The 19,272-nt window shown below is 43.8% G+C and overlaps 1 protein-coding gene across 3 annotated transcripts in view; it reads right to left on the minus strand.

The window, feature by feature from the left end:
* Positions 1–546: 546 nt before the first annotated feature.
* dlc1 (DLC1 Rho GTPase activating protein) overlaps positions 547–19,272 on the minus strand; it is a 78,486-nt gene continuing 59,760 nt past the window's right edge. For all 3 annotated transcript variants that reach the window (XM_080463398.1, XM_080463399.1, XM_080463400.1), the window contains 13 exons: positions 15,691–15,762; positions 13,990–14,071; positions 12,810–12,873; positions 9,105–10,774; positions 8,117–8,296; positions 6,362–6,521; positions 5,319–5,526; positions 4,655–4,871; positions 3,720–3,834; positions 2,417–2,632; positions 1,146–1,363; positions 853–1,026; positions 547–760 (listed from right to left, as the gene is read on the minus strand). In XM_080463398.1, the coding sequence (XP_080319524.1) occupies positions 661–760; positions 853–1,026; positions 1,146–1,363; positions 2,417–2,632; positions 3,720–3,834; positions 4,655–4,871; positions 5,319–5,526; positions 6,362–6,521; positions 8,117–8,296; positions 9,105–10,774; positions 12,810–12,873; positions 13,990–14,071; positions 15,691–15,762 (3,476 nt within the window). In that variant the 3' untranslated portion in view covers positions 547–660. The remainder of the gene's footprint in view (positions 761–852; positions 1,027–1,145; positions 1,364–2,416; positions 2,633–3,719; positions 3,835–4,654; positions 4,872–5,318; positions 5,527–6,361; positions 6,522–8,116; positions 8,297–9,104; positions 10,775–12,809; positions 12,874–13,989; positions 14,072–15,690; positions 15,763–19,272) is intronic.

Genomic DNA, 19,272 nt, shown 5'->3' on the forward strand with positions numbered 1-19,272 from the left:
TCATCTAACAATATCCCGCCTATTGCCTCCACTCAGTCTGCTTATGAGCAGCACATTCACATCTTCCTGCACCCACAGACTCAATAGTTAGCCAATACCACAGAAAATGTATACTATTTCCTCCTGTACTTTGACGTAACAGAAAAATGGACAGAGGTAACACGACACAGACATCAACCGTAACTGTGAAGAGAATATTATATGTACAGATTATTTGGTGACTGGGAACCAGTATGACATATATATATATATATATATATAGACGGACCGTCTGTTGCTTTGCACACACGCACGGAGAGAGTTATATATCTGTGCACACGATGAGTCCCCTTTGCTTCTCAGAAGCTATACCATCTGTTGGATAAAGTTAAAACCACACATCCAGTATCAGCATCATGTCTTCTGGCCCAGATAAATGTTTGTGTGACATCAGTCCTTCAGTCCTCTTGGAATTATGCCTCAAGTCCCAGCAGGACTATTTAACCCAACATCAGTCTGTTTCGATTCCACAAAAAAAAAAAAAAAAAAAAAAAAAAAGTCCTTCAATCCAGGATTCAGGTTTTGTCATTTAAATCTGAGTGAAAGAGGCTTTTACAACATTGAGCTCGCCGACTATGGTGGAACAAATCAACTTATTCCAGGAATCCGAGCATCACCTTCTCATTTGTCCACGGTCACGGAGAAGGAGTCCCGTATCCGCGCCACCTCAGCAGCACACAAGTGTCCATAAAGTTTATTGTACCACTCTGGGAAACGACCCCTGAATAAAGAGAAAGATGCAAAGTGCTTAGTGTACCAGCTTACTATAAGGTCTTGTTTTTTTGCGTTTGGTCCTATAATTAATCCACTCACCTGCAGTCTATTCGTGAAATATGCGTGAGTCTGGATTTGTTGGCTCCGCAGGGCTCAATAAAGTAGCGTGAGGTCAGGACGTTTACTCGGATGCCAATCACAGGCGCGCCGTCATGGTCCACTGATGTGCATACAAGTGCGCACGCTCCCTTCGGTAGGTCTGTTATCCATGTCCTGGTAAAAAAACAAAACAAAACAAAACAAAACAAAAAGTTTAGATTTAAAACAACCACAAAAAAAAAAGACAAAAAGATTCAATGAAAAAGACAGAATTGAGGATTAGGATAGCTTACCTGAGCACGAGGTGGTCTCTGGTGGGATGTGGAGCCATTGTGTTTCTGACATACTGGTAGATCTCTGTCCTCTCATCGAGGGTCTCCACCACTCGGCTCTCGAGCAGGTCCTCATCCCAGTGTCCCTGCTCCCGCAGCAACCGAGTCAAAACCTCCTCAGGATTTGCAGGAATCTCCGCAGTCACCTTCCACTGCCGCAGTGGAAACCCATCATGCACCTTGAAGAGAAAAACAACAACAGACCACATGATTTCTCATGTAATTCTTTATTATTAATCATCTTTTGCATCATTTTGTGTCCATATTTGGTCAAAGAAAGACGGCAGGAAAAAGAGAAAATGACACAAAACAAATGTCCAGGCGCTCAAAGTGAGAATTTTTATTGTTTCATAATAGAGTGAATGATATGACAATTTGTCTGAAAGCAAGATGTTGAATATCAAAGGTCATAAATCCTTTAATGCTTGAAACCATATTTTTTTTCAAGTGGGCTGGAAAAAGAAAAAAAAAAATGGAAATTCAAGTGTCTCATGTAATTGCATAAAGTTTCCCATGGGACATCTAATTCAATCAGACATATATTTAATAAAGCATTCATATGATGTAATCCGGACATAAGTTGATGCGCAACCCAATTTCAAAACCACCCACTGGCCTTCTAGAGGAGTCAACTGCTTCACTTTGCCGTGAGATGATAAAGAGGACAAATTCTGCGCCTTGTGACTCTCAAACTGGAGAAAAGATAACCTCCTGCTGGCCTCTTGCACACGAGACACAGGAAGTGTAGGCCTGGGATAATTTGAAGGCCCGTGTGCGTGTGTGTGTGTGTGTGTGTGTGTGTGTGTGTGCGTGTGTGTGTGTGTGTGTGTGTGTGTGTGTGTGTGTGTGTGTGTGTCAGGCTGATGTCATTCTGGGACAGAGTCCAGTTCTCGGATGGGAACGAGAAGCCGAGGGCCCGGCCACTTTCACATGGACGTGTTTCTATACAGGAAACCCTAACTGCTGGTTTTCCACTCGATATTTAGAGAAGCGGCAGAGAGGAGAGGCGAACATGGAGAGAAGACAGGAAACAGAGATGGTGTGTGCACTTCATGAGTAAGTTCTTGTTTACACTTTGAGGACAGCCTGACAAATGGTTTGTCATTTTCTCTTTCAACGTTTAACCTTTCTTTCGTATTCAGCGCATCACTTTCACCCGGGGCGTTATAGATCTAAGTTTTCCATTCTTCACCAAACACTCTAGAGAAGTCAAAGAAAACCTGAAGGCTTACCTTCCTGCAAGCGAGTTCGGCGTGCTCGGGCGTGGAGCAGCTGTCATAACCTTTGAACTTGTCTTTGGCCTCTTTGAGGAGAGTGTCCAGGCTGTCCTGTAGATAGGCTTTGTAGCCGCCTTGGCCGGCGTCTTCACCTGCAAACTCCTCCAGGCGCTGCGGCAGCAGAGCCTGCTCCACGTAGGAGTTCCTGCAACGATTCATTTCTTCTGGGATCTGTGAGAAAAGAGGAGGAGGGTCAGAACCTTCGATCGTGGAGTGGATGAAGAAAACATGTCCGGGATATGTTTGCCACATTACTGCGGCAATGCTGAAGCATTAAGAGATGGGAAAAGCAAGCGAGTCAGAAATCTTCTTCGTTGTTCAGATTTATTTTTGGGGGGAAAGTGTGACAAATTGTGTGAAAGAATAATGATTGAAATATTTTGTGTGTATGGATGTCTCCATCCGTATTCATTTTAATTAAATGGATGGAAGCATAGAACACAGATATTAATAGCAACAGTAGTTAGTTGCTCTTTCGTTTTATGGATTTGTGGCGACAGTCCCTCAGGTTTAACTGAGCCATAACATAATTAAAGGGTGAAATTGTCGTTAGATAAAACAGACAGATTCAAACAGAAGCTAATTGCGTTCATTCATTTCACAGGATGTCTCCCACAGTAAATACAAACCGAGTTAAATTAAATAATTTGGCTAATTTAATTTGGTTCTGTGACGCGACCGTGACAGGAAACGAGGAAGCGCTCTGATAACTTAATAAAACTTGATACACTGTATGTGACCTTTTCACTTCTACTGTTGTGTGTCAGAGGAAGATGGCACAGGGGCAAAGCAAACCTTCAGATGTATGTCATTTTAATTGGATTTGCTGAGCTGTATTTTGTGGATTATTTCCTGTTTATCCAGTCAAGTGCTCCCTTTGTGCTGTGCAGCGCAACTCACTGATTGAGATGGATTCATGGATTTATGACTTTCCGGCTCTGCACGACGGAAGCATTCAAAACATGAGGCATGCTGGCACATTTACTTTATGTAACCATAACAGTGCTTAAACAAACGAGTGCATGAATTGGATCAGTGAGTTATGTAACGTGGCCTATGCTTGTTTACCGGACCAATGCAAGGACACAAGGTGCGTGGGCATGTGTTGACACCTATGCTGTCATTAAACACACCTTCACTTACCGAGGTGGCACTCTGCCATGAAAACGTCAGCTTGTCAAAACTGCTTTTATTTTTAATTTTGAGGAGTTTTCTTAATAAGCGTCAATGCTGGGCTTTAATGTTGTTAATCACTGACCCTGAAGAGTTTCCTGCACTCCTGGATCATGTGAGCCAGGCCATGAGTGGCGGCCAGGTTCTCATTCAGGTCTCTTTGGTCGGGCTTTCCCAATGTTTGTTTCCGGTTCATCACCCTGAGACAAAAAAAAAGGGGGGGGGGGGGGGGGGGGGCACAGCAATCAGTCATCCATCAAGCAGGCTGGGTGTAAAGAAAAGCAGAGGAATGACAACGATAGACAAATGGAAGTTAGCTGTATACTAATGAACTTATGACCTCAGAAATATGTCTGAGAAGACCATCAGAGATCCAGGTCACTGTATATTAAAAGGCAACAGCTCTTGCTTGAAGTGTAGAAGACTAAACATGGGCGTAACAAAGGAGTCAGGTTTCAACTTAATGATTTTACAGTATATGTAATGAACTTATGTCACTGAACTTAAGTCAGTGAGAAATGATGAAGCCTTTCAGTTGGGAGGGGAAATGTTTAAAACTTATATGTGCACTTGCTTTCCACTGGAAGTTTACCTAACCTTGATTGTGGGTAGCATTAATGAGTTTGCCTTATTCCTCCGCTTCCTTGTACATATATACCTCACCAGATCTCAATAGGAACAGGGGACATAATCTATAATGTGTATACGCCTCTAAAGGGAGGGTTACATATATGTCAAAACAAAACTTGGCGGGTTAATTAGGACAAACTGTTTATGTAACCTTCCTAATTCCTGTGTCTTACTCCCTTCCTCTTCTCTCCAGTGTTTCTATCTTTCCTTTCTCGTCTGTCCTGATCTACAGTATCCTACTCTTTTGTTTCTTTGGAGTGGTACTTTCCTGTTTTCAAAATGTACAGCAGGAGCTCCGTTACATAAGTTGCCACAACAATAACTGTGTCACTTGCAGGCAAACGGATGTAAAGCTGAGCTGATTATAAAGCCACGCAGTCGGATGCACACCTGGGCGAGGAGCTCTCCTTCCGGCGCAGTGTGTTGAGGTGGAAGAGGGAGGGGGCCAGGCAAACAGCCAGGTTGGTGGGAGTCATCTGGTTCTCGGACACGCTCGCCGTCACGTCGCTCAGCAGACACAGGAGCGTCCGCAGTGCCTCTCGGTTCTCGTCTGGCAGCAACAGCACGGCAGCACGGGCTGCCTGAAGGCGAAGCTCTTTAGGCATGTCTGGAGAAGAAGATGGAATTTGTCATGGCTCCTTTTCAAAAATAATACACAACTGTCATGTCACATCATGTCATCTTTTTTTTTTTGGCATCTGCTGGTTAATTCAGGAAGGAGGTTGTTTAGGGGCTCCCTTTCCACTGCCAAGAATGAGCTATCATGGGATCGCAGTTGACCTAAGTGTGTTGTTATATAAGCCTATCTGTGTATGTGTGTGTGTGTGGACACTATATAGTGTTTGCTTCATGTTCCATACTTCATGCACAAACCAAACCTTCTGTTCCTTAATATAAATAGTAAGAACATGGCGTGTTTATAATAACAGCAAGCAGTTAAAGGATGAGTTTAATTGCTTTATGGCAAGATAACTGAAAAGATCTCCATCACATGTGTCCCATTGTTTAGTCCCCCCCTCATGCCAACACATGTGCAGCTGGGTAAGATCCTTACACTGATAGATCTGGAGGAAGGTCTCAGACAGCTTGCTTGTGAGAAGAGGTTCAGGTAAATCTCTAAAGTACTGCTTCAGCATGTCAGCCACGTCATAAGCTGACTGGCCCTCGTAGTTGACGCCTCCACCGTCTGCGCCACTCGCCTCGTTCATCTGACGAAGAGCTTGGATACGAGATTTCACACCCGATTTCCTGAAGAGACCCACCTGGACAAAAAACAAGAAAAAGACCACATGACACATAGAAGCCTTGTGGATCAGCTTTGAACTGTGATTTCCTATTAGTATCACAGGCTGTTATGTTTATAAAATGTTGCTTTGTAATGCTTAAAAAAAATCGAAGTGTACAGTCAATACCATTACGTCACAAAAGTTCCTGTTGACTGTATTAACAAAAAAAAAAAAAAAAAGTCCTGCTGTGACACTCAAGAGGGCATTCATGTGCTCAATGCTGCATATTCATTAGTGCCCTTTTAGGGCTCCATGAGATCACTGTTGGGATGAAAACAAGTCGGAATTTTTTCCAACAACTTTCATTACTTCCAAAGTCCCACTTTGAAAAGAAGGCAATAATTCTCTTTTCCATTTCCCCTCGATAATAATCGCTATTTTATTTTGATTCTATGTTTCTTCCTTAACGAGAGCACACTGACTTAGGAGCTGCCCATTCGGACTCTCCCAAGGCCTCCTTCCTTCAGTGTATGTGTGACGGGGGATGAGTAAAATGTGGAATAGAAATGTATATACACACACTGACTAAGTGGCTCTCTGGCTTTTTCCGATACCTAGCTCCGTCTTATGTAACTTGTAATGGAAAGAAAAAGAATACTTGACTGATTGCAGATGTCCTATAATTGAAATATTATGCAATTCAAGTGCCTGAATGAGAAGCCGTTTTTCCCCCAACTGAAGACACCCCAACAGTGCTTCAGGCTGAAGCACAGGCTGTCAGGATAGTTGTCAATATAATTACAGTAGCAATCGTCAGATCTGATATGTGAGGAACGAATGTTTGTGTGTATATTTGTGTTCTTCGTATTACCTGGTCGAGACATTGACTGCGCAAGTAACGCATGGCCTGCTGAATGCCTTGAGGGAGTGGTTGGCCCGTCCGCTGGACGATGACTTGCAGTGGCACTCCAAACACATTCCTATCTTTGTAGTCGCGCACCTTGATCCGCTTCATAAACTTTGGCACAGCCCTGCAACACACACGGGGGGAAAAAGATAAATCAATGACAACTGTAAACATAATATAGGTAAACAATTTTAAGGCCACAATTGTTTCTTTAATGGCAAAAACAATTGTTAAAAACAAATCCTACAGTAATAACATCTGTAAAAGAGAATATGAAAAACCACCAAAATGAAATATCAACTCAAATTGATTTAAAGCTTTTATGATCATTGCAAAACTCCTCAAAACTAAATCTTATTGTTAGAGATCAGCCTGCTGCCAGTCAAAGCCACAAAAACTGAAGAGGCTGCAGGAGCTTGTCTCCAGGTTTACGAGAGGGGTGGATAAACAAGGTGAGGAGAGCATAATAGAAGTGGGGATAGAGTGGGACGTAAGCCACCATGTCAAGGGGAGGGGCATACTGCTCTTTACATCCACTAACACAGGGTCAGTATTTTTAACTTTAAGTGAGGGAGTGCGCGAGTGTACATGGGTGCTACCGAGCAGCAAGTCCATAACCACAAACCCAGGATTGAAACATGCAACCCTGACCATTTCACAAGAATGTGCCCACAGATTTATGGCTGTGTTTCTATCTGTGTGAGTGTGAGTGTGTTTAGCTGAGAGACTTGTGTGCGTGACTCAGTACAAGCACGTCTTTGTAGGAGCTGGTGTTGACAAGACTCAGAGCGCTTCTCAGAACCACAGTTAGGGAAAAATGAAAAAAGGAGCATATTACGATCCCAGCCGGAATTCTGAATATGTACGGGCCTCCAGCGGCCAACAATCAGACTCTTTCAGTGAGCACCAACCTGTCATAAGACTGTCATAACGCCTTCTATTCCTGTCCATGAAAGGCCTCGACAAGAAGGAAAACACAAGAAGATGCTGTGTGTGTGTTTCCAGTGTAAGTGGTGTTTTATATAATGTGAATATAAATGTTCAAAACAAGTGGCTGTGTGCTATCTGTCTGATTCTCAGCCATTTTTACACTTTTAAATATGAACTATGTACGTCAAGATACTTCAAGGCTACTTTTTCTATCACGTTTTTCTAGTGTTGCTCTCATTTTAACAGCTTTATTCTAAAACAAGAAGACCCCCCCTGTTCCCATAAAATGCAAAGCAAAGTGAAAATCGGATTTAGGTTAAGACAGACTGCAGATTCTCAAAAGTAGACACCCTGTCAAGTACGATGTTGGATACAGTTGGTAGGAGATAGTTTAGAGGGAGAACTGTTGAGGGCAGCTCTTTCCAGAGTATAGCTCAACACCTTGCGTGTGAACGGCCATGATTGCCCCGTTGAGAAAAAGACAATGTACGCCCCTTCCCAGCAATTATAGGCCTGGGAAAAGAATGTGAAACCCAAGCTCTCTGGACAGCCATCACCACTATACAACAACCTGCAGATGGAGTGGATTGGCAGTGGCGGGTGAATGGATATATCCACGGGCACCGCTTACTGAAACAATCTGCTCAGCGCAGAAGCCACTTCGCGTGAAAAGCAAGCTTTAAAGATTGCGTGTGTCAAACAATGACTTTAAGCGAACACCTTCTTCCCTTGTGTATGTACTCAGGACGAAAGTGGCAGACTTACACCAGGAAGATGCCGTTAACTCACCAACTGAAGCCGTGTTTGTTTGTCGGAGTGTGTTTCTCCAGCAGAGCAGTGAGCTGCAGAAGGGAGAGCTTTTGGAGCAGATTCATCTGCAGCACAGACTGGCAGCTGATCTGGAGCTGGGCGGACGCCAAGCTGGGCCGATGGGAGTTCTGGAAGCTTGGCCAGCGGAGTTTCTGAGGTCTGGAGTAGATTGAAACACATGAAGAGAGTGCAAATTAAGACTTACGAAAGAAGAGTGACGACTGAACAAAGGCAGTTTAACGCTTAGATTCTGTGTCATGCTGTTGTGTACACATAACGTAGAAAAAAACACAGGGCCACACACAGCATTTGTAGTTGTATGTACTGAGTGATCAGTTTAGGGATTACAAGGATTTATGTACACCTCAATCAAGAGATTGTCTAGAAGACTTTAAAAACCCTGCGACCACTGAACGTAATTCTGCTGGTGAATTCCTCAAAGCACAGAAACAGTCGCCATGGGGACAAGCAGCATTCCAAAGAATACAGCATCATTACGTAAGGAGAGAAGTCTTAGTGTGTCCCCCGGTTTATCCTCTGCAGTCACCTTCTATGGAAAACCTCCCCATTTGTTGATACCTTAATGTGTGTTTTATAATTGTAAACTCTTTCATGCACGTCATGTATTTACAGAGCAACACTAAGAGCATGAGCTCATCTATAAGCATCAGCTTCAATTGTAACTTTCCATCAGCTCCAACGAATATGACAACAGTTTTATGGAAGGTAAAACTGCATTATACGGAGTTGCTGACAGCGTTCCCTGCATATTACTCAGAGAAATAAGGTTTTAACATCTGGAAGGACAGATCTCAAAATATACATCATAACAGGTGAATGAATAAACACTTTTTGTGTTTATTTCAGTGAATTGATCCTTAAATGGTCAGTTTGCTCCTACCACTGCGAAATAAACTTTTATTAAAATAAAATACATTTGTAAGAAGAGTTTATTTTCCTCACTGACCTGCTGGTTCGAGTTAGGGATGCTCCAACACCAGAGTCTCTCCTTTCTCTCATCCCTTCCTCTCCCTCACCCAGGGGGTTCCCTGTGCTGTCTTGGTCACTTCCATTCTCGGTCTCCTCCAGTCGGTTTTGCAGAGGGGAGGACGGGCACGGGGACGCCGAGTCCAGCGCAGAATCAGAATCACCTTCTTCCTCTTCATCTTCCTCCTCCTCTTCCTCTTCACCGGCCACAGCCTCAGTCCAAGCATTAACAAAACGCTGGAGGCCGCTGACATGTTGAAGCACTTCCTCTAATTTGCGTTCATCCCCCTCTTCCTCCTCACCCTCCTCCCTCTCAGTGTAGGGGACGTTGTCATAAAAGCTCAGTCGGCTGTCGACTGAGCCTGAGGAGCCACGGCGATGGCGTCTGCTTTGCCGCCCCCTGAGGATCACCGAGTTTCCATTATCGTTCCCATTGTTGTTGCGTGAACTCCCGTCCCGCAGGGCTTTGGGGAAGGTTCCAGGCTTGTGACCCTCTGGCAAATAGAAGAAGATCATGCCGTCATCTTCGGCATCCTCTTCTTCTTCTGCTTGTCTGTCACCTTCCTGAACACTGCAGTTGTTCCTGCGGTTTTGCTCGTCGATTGTGATTCCATTACTAGCTTTGCAGGGAATGGGCGGGGCCGATTTGGGTGCAGATGTTGGTTGTTGATCTGAAGCTTGCTGGAGAATGCTGAAGGGATCAAAACCCTCCAAATACATTCCTCCTCTCTTACTTGAACCTGCTGCTGTACTGTGGCTGCGAGCCCGGGTCACTGGACTCGGTGTGCTCACTGCACTCCCACTGCTGGCTTCGGACTGGCTGCTCCCGGTGCTCCCAGTGCTTCCATTACTAGTCTGAGTGGAGTAGGATACGGAGCGATTGCGGTTGAGCGTCATAGTCTGAGTGGGATTACGGTGGTGATTGAGGTTCTGATTGAGGTTGATGCTGGAGATGTCCACACAGTTGAGGCTCCGCAGCTTGTCATCATCCAGACCCTCCTTGATGACAGGACCACTAATCTCTATTTTCCCTGCACCCGTGCTTCCCTTCTTCTTTCTCTTTGAGGCTGACCCGCTTCGAAGTCGTAGACTCTCCATCCTCTTGAGGAAACTTTTAGCTCTTGAACGTGTACTTTTGCCACTGCCACCTCCTCGGTCCAGACTTCCCCCGAGTCCGACCATCCCAGTTTTCATGTCAAATGTGAACTGTCTGAATGTCTCCAGTGGAGACGGAGGCAACCCATCAGACAAAGAGTCCTCATTAGCACATCCTGATCCACCTGTGCCCGATGATGAACACATGCTCGCTACTGAGCTCGCCCGGGTGGCACCGGCGGGAGCAGCTTCATTTACCACACTGGCATCGTGGATCTTCTCCTCTCCTCTCCCAACGCTCCCGCTGCTATGAATGGAACTCACTTCAGGCTGTTCACTGAGGTCGGTCAGCACACTTTCTGAACTGTTGCCCTCCCGCAGGGCAAGTTTGCCCTTCTGGGATACTTGGTCCTTGGAAAAAGGGGCCTGGTCGGCATCCGTCGGCAACGAGGAGAAAACCTCGAGCTCCTCCATGCGAGACCAGCGCTTGCTGTCCCTCTGGAAGGTCCAGCGGCCGCTGATAGCACAAGGCTCGTCCTCATCTGAGTCCTCACTCTGAAAAGGAGCGAAGGAGGGAACAACAGAGAAAAGGCAAGGACAGAAAGAGAAGGAAAATTAGGAGGGAGGGAGAGGAACAGTGAAAGGACATTATGGATTATTGCGTTTTTTTAACTTTTTTTTTCCAACATTCCTCATCTTGATCCAGGAAACTTTCAAGAGTTATGAAACCTATTTTAGATTAGTTCTAATTTTAAACTAGACAGTAGAAGTATTTACAATAGATGGCAAATGTTATCATAAAATAAAAGGCTTTACATAATGGATGACAAATTATAGTTAAAAGACATTACAATACACAACATTTTGGCATAATATCAATTTTAAACAATGGCTGCAGTTAGACATATGACATAATCCTGTACAAGATTTATTAGTCAGCACTAAAGTCTCACTCGCTTCCTGACTGCTTAGACAATACATACACTCAAATCAAGGTTGTTGTTGTTTGTCTAATCTAAAGCCTATACACCTTACCAGGGCATACACACCTCCCCCACTTTAGTTAATCTATCTCAAACCCTGAAGGGAGTTCAGGAAATTCTACCATGACCCCCATAGCTCACAATGCAGCCAGCCAGACTGGGGTCACCGCCCCACACCCCCACACCCCACCACAGTCGTTATCCCCTTGGTCCATATACTCTCTCATTCAATGAGAGATTGCATCATTGATAGACTGCTACTGTCAGTTTTTAGTCGTCACACATGACCGATATATCCACCGTCCTCCAAACACGGTGGATGTCTTTATGAAGCCAAAAGCATAGACTACAGTTTACACACTTTCTTTTCCTCACTTTCAAGGGCCTTTCCTACTGTGCAATCTAACCTCATAAAACTCTCTCCCATAAGTGCCAAAAAAGCATACTTTAAAAGGTTGCCAAAAATGAAGCACGCTGAATGAAAAGGGTAAAATGAATATAACGCGCATGATGGACTTCAGCTTGTTTCTCTGGTCATGCTGAATGAAATTAGAGATAATGCTTGCATGTTTTTTGTCATGCATAGATGGCAATGTCTGGTCCCGACACATTCTGGCGAGACCTTAACCTTAACATCCAACCAGAGAAATGGCTGCAATACTGTGAATGTCACGTCGAGGAGCATACAGAATAAAAACTATTTAATATTACAACAGTGAGTCAACCACAGGGACATGAGAGACATGGAGATGGAAATTCAAGAGAGGGAATGCGAAGACATGAGGAGATCAATGCATTCCTGAGCTGTCTGGGTGGGGGGTGGTAGTCGTCCCCCAAGAGTAGAAGAGTCAAAGAGGCAAATAACCTCTCTGACTCCTCTAGTCTTCTCTGTTGACTCCTGAAATGAAAGGTGACACAGAAAGGGTCATCCTAATGAATACCACCACACATGGAACAAGGATGTTACTATGTAGCCCCCAAAGGCATGGGAATTAGGGAATCAAGGTTGATTTATATAATGTGGAGCAATTCTTGCTCAGACACAGCAGTGCTTGTCAGTCCGGACTTTGTAGTTTACTTAACATAGTTTCAAAGTGAGATTCCTAAAAGAATCATGCTATTTTCTTCGTTTAAGGAAAAATACCTTCCAAGAAGCCTAATACCTTGAAAAACATTTATGAGCAAACCTTCAATACACAAGGATCATAAACAAGATCATAATTATGTATGTTTTTCTGAGAGAGTCACAAAGGCCACATACAACAAACCTTGACTCTCTTCATGGTGACCTCAAACTATGAGGAAGCATCTATGTAAGTATAAAGATGAGTGTGTCTTGACTGAGGAGAGCCCCTAGTGAATTCAACCCCTTCATTTAGACATTAAAGCTGCCCTGCCCTCCCTTCCCTGAGGGTCCTCACACACTACTTGATACAGGAATAAACTCGACAGGTGCCTTCTCATTAAACGAGATGAGAGAAAACACAGCTTTGCCCTGTGGCCACTGGTGAACTGACAGTTGAGTTGAGGAAATGCAATTGTGGGTGAGGAACTGTGCAAAGAAGCTCTGTTTATAAGGAGGATAATTCAGGTGTGTTTGCACTTACTCTTTTTCTCTGCGGTGAAATCTCCAGTCTCATGAGAGCACACTTGTTGAGCGTGTTCAGTCTCCTGCAGACAGAAATATAAATAAAATGGTTGGATTTAAAATAAACGGGCTTCTCTTAAGCTTATGCTTGCCAAGAAATAAATACATTCTTATAATGACCAGGATGTGTACTGGAAAGATACACAAAAAAACTGGGATGCACCCAACCTGGCTAATGAGCTCCTGAAGGACAATCCCTACATGAGCGGGAAGAAAGTGTGAAGGAGACAATAGAGGAGAGAGAAAAGAGAATTAAATCTGCTGGAGTAGTGACTAAAACACTGGGAGGTGACAGAAAGCTTATCCCCTCAGCCACCTGGAGAATTGGAGAAGATGGTGGTGGTGGGGTCCAGCTTCTGGAGAGCGTTAAAAGGATATCGTGTAACAATGGAGAGATGGCGCAATGGGAAGTGAAAGATAGTTGGGAGCAGTGGGGAAGAGGAAGAAGGCTGCCAAAAGCAGAGACACAGAGCTGATAGCTTCCAGATGTATGGAGAACACCTGCTGTAGTTTATGACTAAGCCAGAATTTGATGAAGAAGCAGAGTCCATTACGGAGCCATTAACCTCCTTGTCATATGCTAATTAACACTGCAGGTCCACCAACTATATTGCAAACTCACTGTTCCCCAGTGACACACAACCTGTTTTTCTTTTTTTAATATATAAATAAGGAAAGATACATCTCGGTTCATGAAAACAAAGCTTTGAAACTATTTGGTTTTCATTTACGAAGGCTGCAAATCAAGCTGAATAAAGCAAGAATAAATCCACCATTCAAAGAGCATTGTGTGACTTCAGTCTTCAGTCGTGAAAGTTAAGCATGAGATACTGTATGTGATAGAAGGACACAAGAGACTCTAATGACCACAGCAAACACTATCAGCCTCACAGAAGGAGGAAAATAAAGATGAAGGCATTGACAACAGAAGCAGAGAGGTACAATGCATGACTCCAAGGTGCTTATCTCATCTGAAACTTCCTAAAGCATGCCCTCCTTTGAAGTCATGCCCACATGGGTTCATTTGAAAAAAAAGAAAAGAAAAAACCCCCCGAAAAAACAAGTGATAGTACAGACAAGAAGAATGCCGGATAGCATCAAAAGAAAGACAGAAGGTTGAGAATGACTTGTAATCCCACCTGCAGAGAGCTTCAATGGCATCCCGATCGAGGAAATCATGATCTCTTGTGACTGAAGAAATGTCAATGGGAAACTGTGCATCTGAAGAGAGCGAAAGAGAGAGAAACAGAGTCAGTATGGTCATCTCCCTGCTCAGATAAAACTATAGATACCATCCCGAGCCCCAAACACACCCACCCACTCAAACATTTCTCCCCCCCATACAGCCGCGATGAAAAGCTAAAAGAGGAAGTAGCGTCTTAGCCGACCAAACAAACACAGCTGCAGCTTTCAGAGCTGACAGGCAGGGGGGATGTAGAGCACAGAGGGAGAAAACAGCGGATTGATTGAAGAATGACAATAGGTACTCCACTGCTGCTCGGAGGTCCTGCTTCCTTCTCTGCTTCTTGTTCATTCTTTCTGGCCTACCTCAACAACAGGATCACTCATTCGCCCACTCATTGCACTGATAAGGACACATGGTTCGTGGGCCTTTAAACATAATGCCCATTTATATGCCTCACTCTGGCTGGAATGTCAGTCACTGAAGGATGGAGCGACGCTAAGACGTTTTATTCTGGAATGTGTGATCAAGTCCGGAGAGGAATCTTGCGTCTTACTCCTCGGGGCTGATGATGATAAGAAAATGCTATTCATGCAAGGGTAGCACCTTTAACCTACAGTACTGCATGCCTATCAGTCTGGTAATCTTTAGTGGGGCAATAGTCCTGATAGCACAGACAATAGAGATGCTCCAGTTATGGATAAATAGGAGGGGCAAACGTGTCACGCATTAGAGCAGCATCTCGTGTTATAGAGATGCTTGCACACACAACGGTTAGTACTCTAAAATCGGCACATCGATTGAGTGTTGTTTGCGCTTTTGTGTCGCTGCTCATGTCTGGATAAAAGGTCTCATCACCTGTGCAGAAACACAATGATTGTTCCGTTTCTATAGGAAACCTTTCACAGCTAAGTGGAAGCAAGCAATAACCTGTTGACAATGGAAGCTTGGTCCTGCTGTCATCGTGCTGTAATTACATAAAGGCAACTGGTATGCCCACGACATGCCACAGTTAAGAGTGGCTGCGTGGAGTGTGAAGAATGCGTCATGTATTCTGGTGCGTGTGTGTATTTAAAACTCAAGGGTCGCATAAAGCATTCTCTCTGCTTTTTGTCACTGTATGTGCCCCTTCAGAGTGAAAACAGTGGTTTGAATTCATCAATAAGTTTTGTCTCACAAAGACATTCATTACATAATTACTGTTTAGGAGGGTGTATGAGGCGTGTATGGCAAATGGAAAAATGCAAAGATAAAAAAAAAAAAAAACAAAAAAAACAAACCCACATCTGCTCACTTGTCAGGAATGTTTTGCAGTGTGTGGTTTGTATGCATGCACAGGCACAAGTGTGCATGTTGGTGCTTTGTGTGCCTGACAAATGAGATAGTGAGGGAATGAATACAGTACAGTTTATTCACACAGAGTCTCACTAACACCAAAAGACAAGTTCTGGATTCATCTGCTTTACATTTGTTTTATCATATAATTTAATTCCTAACCTCAATTTGTTCCACGTCGGAAGATCAACTGGGCTATGAACAACTTAAAACGTATATCAAAAAAAAAACACACCATTTAATTTTTTCTGATTTTTCAATACCTTTTCACAAACAAATCTCATGTAACGTTTTCTGAATGTTCAACTGGAGTTTTTCTTACCTTCGTATAGCTGGGCATACTGTGGGAACCCTGCAGCCCGGAGCCAGGTACAAGCCTCTTTGGCTTCAATCTCTACAAAGGAGAAAGTTAAGAACAACATAAACAATGGTTAGAGGTTGTGGAAGACTCTTCAAATCAGTAAAATGTATAAACTATTTGAGTAAATGAAGTACAGCAACAGTTTGTCATACCATACCACGTGAAGAGAATGAAAAGGGGGATTGAAACATAATTTAAGCCAAAATATCTTTTAAGGAGAGAAACTCCTGGAACTTAGAACTCCTCCACTGCTCGCTGCTTATCAAATGTGAACTCCTTGACCTTATTAGACGTCTCACAGTCACTCTACTCCCACATGCTTCAAAAGCTAGAGCAAAGCAAAAAAAACTCCTCAGTCAGGTAGTGCATCGTTCTTTGTTTGGTCACAGATCTGTCCGGCATGTCACCAACACGGTCGACCACAGCACGTCACAATAAGCCACTTTGAAAATGAGGTGTGACATTTGGACTTGTAATGCTAAGTGCTATGACTTAAGTTAAGGTTCACATTGTGTCAGCGGAGCCACGGGCCAGTCTCCCAATTATCTGCGAAAGGCTTTTAGATGACATGTGCCAAATGGTTGCCCTTTCCCCATTTCCCCCTGCAGCCGGAGACAGAAACACGTCTCAAGGCCTCAAAAGAGCTGACTTTACAATGTCCTCTGTAGTGGAATGACAGCAAGTACAAATGTAGCACAACCTTGAGAAATACTTGTAAACACGACCAGCAGGACAAAGGCAGGAAGACACACTGGTAGACTGGATGAAAGTGACAGTACAATTACTGCGAACAGAAATGTGAAATTCAAAAAATTGTGGGTGACATCTTAAATCAGGAGCGGGCGGACAGAACTTTCTATTACAAGCCAACGTTATGATTTCTACTTTTCAGAATATGATTTCATGTTAAATCCTGAGGCCATATTGCGCATCACGTGCAAACCACTAGAGAAGAGATGACACGTTTTATATATTTCTTCTTTGTCTCTAAATCGTAGTTCAGCAGCCTCGCCTCATTACAAAGCTAAATCACCCAAACAGTTATTCTCTGCAAGCTCAGAACCAAAAGAGATCAGCCTTCATCCAAAAAGAGTCTTAATCTTTGAGGATAATAGGGAGATGGATTTTTAGTAAATTATGTCAAAACACAGTAAACTGCATCACTTTCAAGTACAGTAGAGCGCTGATGTGTCCTTCCTATCAGGCAGACAGAGGTTAAAGTAGATGGCTACACAATAAACCTGCACGTATGTACCACCAACAACCCAGCCAACAAGAAACAGCACGACAACAACAGTTCCTCCCCCGACCAATCTGCAGGGGTCGACGTCTCGTGAAGCAGCCTGATGACAGCACCATGCGGAGACGTGTCAAGCGCTGCATTAACAACAATGTTTTATATTATTTCACCAAACGATCTTTGCCTTTCCCATGGATGTAAAAACGGCATATTTCTGGAATTTGTTGGAGTGTGATCGTTTAGTCCACCATCTTTGGAATCTAGTGAAATTGGTTTAAAGGAGAAACCAAGGGGTAATTAAATCAAGATTCTTGAGAGTGAATCCTAGAAGGGTCTACATATTCTTGTGCTTTTGTGAGCATCGGTGCGAGTGTGCCTGCCCAGGAAAATCTATTGGTTTGCGAAGACCAACCTCATGTTTAAAGACAAACCACTCAGAAGACAGTACAGCTATTGAAATGCAAATCAGACATACAAACACATGGTTAGCTTTCCACCCCCAAAGCCCAGCAAAGAGCTGAGGGATCCAATAGTGCCTTTGGTGGGGGGCTTTCCAGTGACACACCCCATTGGGTTAGAAATGTGTGTCAAATCTCTTTAACAGTGACATATTGTGAACTTTGTGTGCCGAGGAAACAAAATAATGACAAGAAGATTCACCACGCAGATGGCTCAAACTGAATAATATTTGTCATGGCACCACATTCGCAGGGTGAAGCAAATATATTTTTCGGCCTTTTGTTTGGCAGCAGGAAGTGGACATCGGCGTCTGACACAAACAACCCAACAATAGAGCAGCACACACATTCATTTTCATCTGGAAATATATATATTTTTAAAAAATGGCTCAACAAATACACTAAAGGAATTTACAAGGAAATCCCAGCAATTCGATCATAAAATTGTCATCCAACAACTCCCCTCCCAATTTCTGTTTGCTTCCATAATATTAAATTCAAAGGGGTATTTAATTTTTTTTCTTCATTCACTGTCGACCCCAGTTCACGAACCCTCGCCAAAGAACTACCTCACTTCCCCTTCCTGCTTCCGTCACAGGAAGAGAGCCGAGCGGCGCTGCAGTGGCCACCGACCACTTGGCTGTTGGGCCCTGCCTTCATTTGTTCCTGGCCAGATAATGGATGGGGAGCCAGCCAAGACAAACATGGGCTCCGGTGATTGTGTGTACTTACCAAACGTCCGCATGGTTAAAGACAGCTACAAAGCCACCCTGGACCAATATATTACACCACATGCTTAGAATTTAAAAGGAGTGGCAACAATAGTCAATCACTGTGGCAACCTTCGTTAAAGGAATTAGTTACCTCACGTCGATAATGACTGGAAGACTACAGGACTTGCGTAACATGTGCCTCGTTGGCTCAAGTACAGGTAAGATAAGAAATGCAGAGCCAAGTCAGGCCAAGTCAACAAACGGACAGAAAATACATGCCCTGCCAGAATTGAAGCCAAACCATGAACTGGTTAATGTATGGCTGACATGGCCACAGACAAAAAGATAAACAAGCACTTGGGGGGATTCATGAGTTTAAAACAGACTGGAGCTGCTGTGGTGGTGCTGATGGAGCCACGCTGGATGTCTCAAACACGCCTGTCAGATGGAGGCAGTGGGTATGTGACTAACTGAATGGATCTCATCAGGACAACATTAACATTATGGAACTGTTACGCAAACATGTACACAAAAGCATATTGCTCTGCGGACAAGAATTAAGAAAACTCATATGAAAAAAAAAAGAGTTTTGTGTCACAGTATGTCTGGTCAATCCATCAAAAGACAGAAAACCATTTTGAGATGCACTTACTGTTAGGGGAAAAAAAGCAGAAAGTGTTTCACTCACTCACACTCACACACACACACACACACACACACACACACACACACACACACACACACACACACACACACACACACACACACACACACACACACACACACACACACACACACACACACACACACACACACACACACACACGTTTTGCTTTTTTCTGCTAATATATGACCAATTCACAAACTGTGAACAGTGAGTCAAAATAAAACTTCATCCACCGCTGCTCCCAACTTCTAAAATTATCCATCATGGTATTTTCTTTGCTTTCCTTTGGCCTGCTCTCACCCTCCTCGCCTCTGCTGTCTTTGCTTTTTTCAACTCTGCTTGCCACTTCTCTCCTCTCCCTTCCGGTGGCAGGAAATTCTCACAATTGCCGGCCACGGTTTCCTTACATCGCAGGAGTCAGAGGGGTCTGGCCAGGGCCGAGCCTGAATGCTCAACTCCAGTGGG

The sequence above is a fragment of the Lipophrys pholis genome, assembly GCF_963383615.2.
Source record: "Lipophrys pholis genome assembly, chromosome: 5".
Classification (NCBI taxonomy): Eukaryota; Metazoa; Chordata; class Actinopteri; order Blenniiformes; family Blenniidae; genus Lipophrys; species Lipophrys pholis.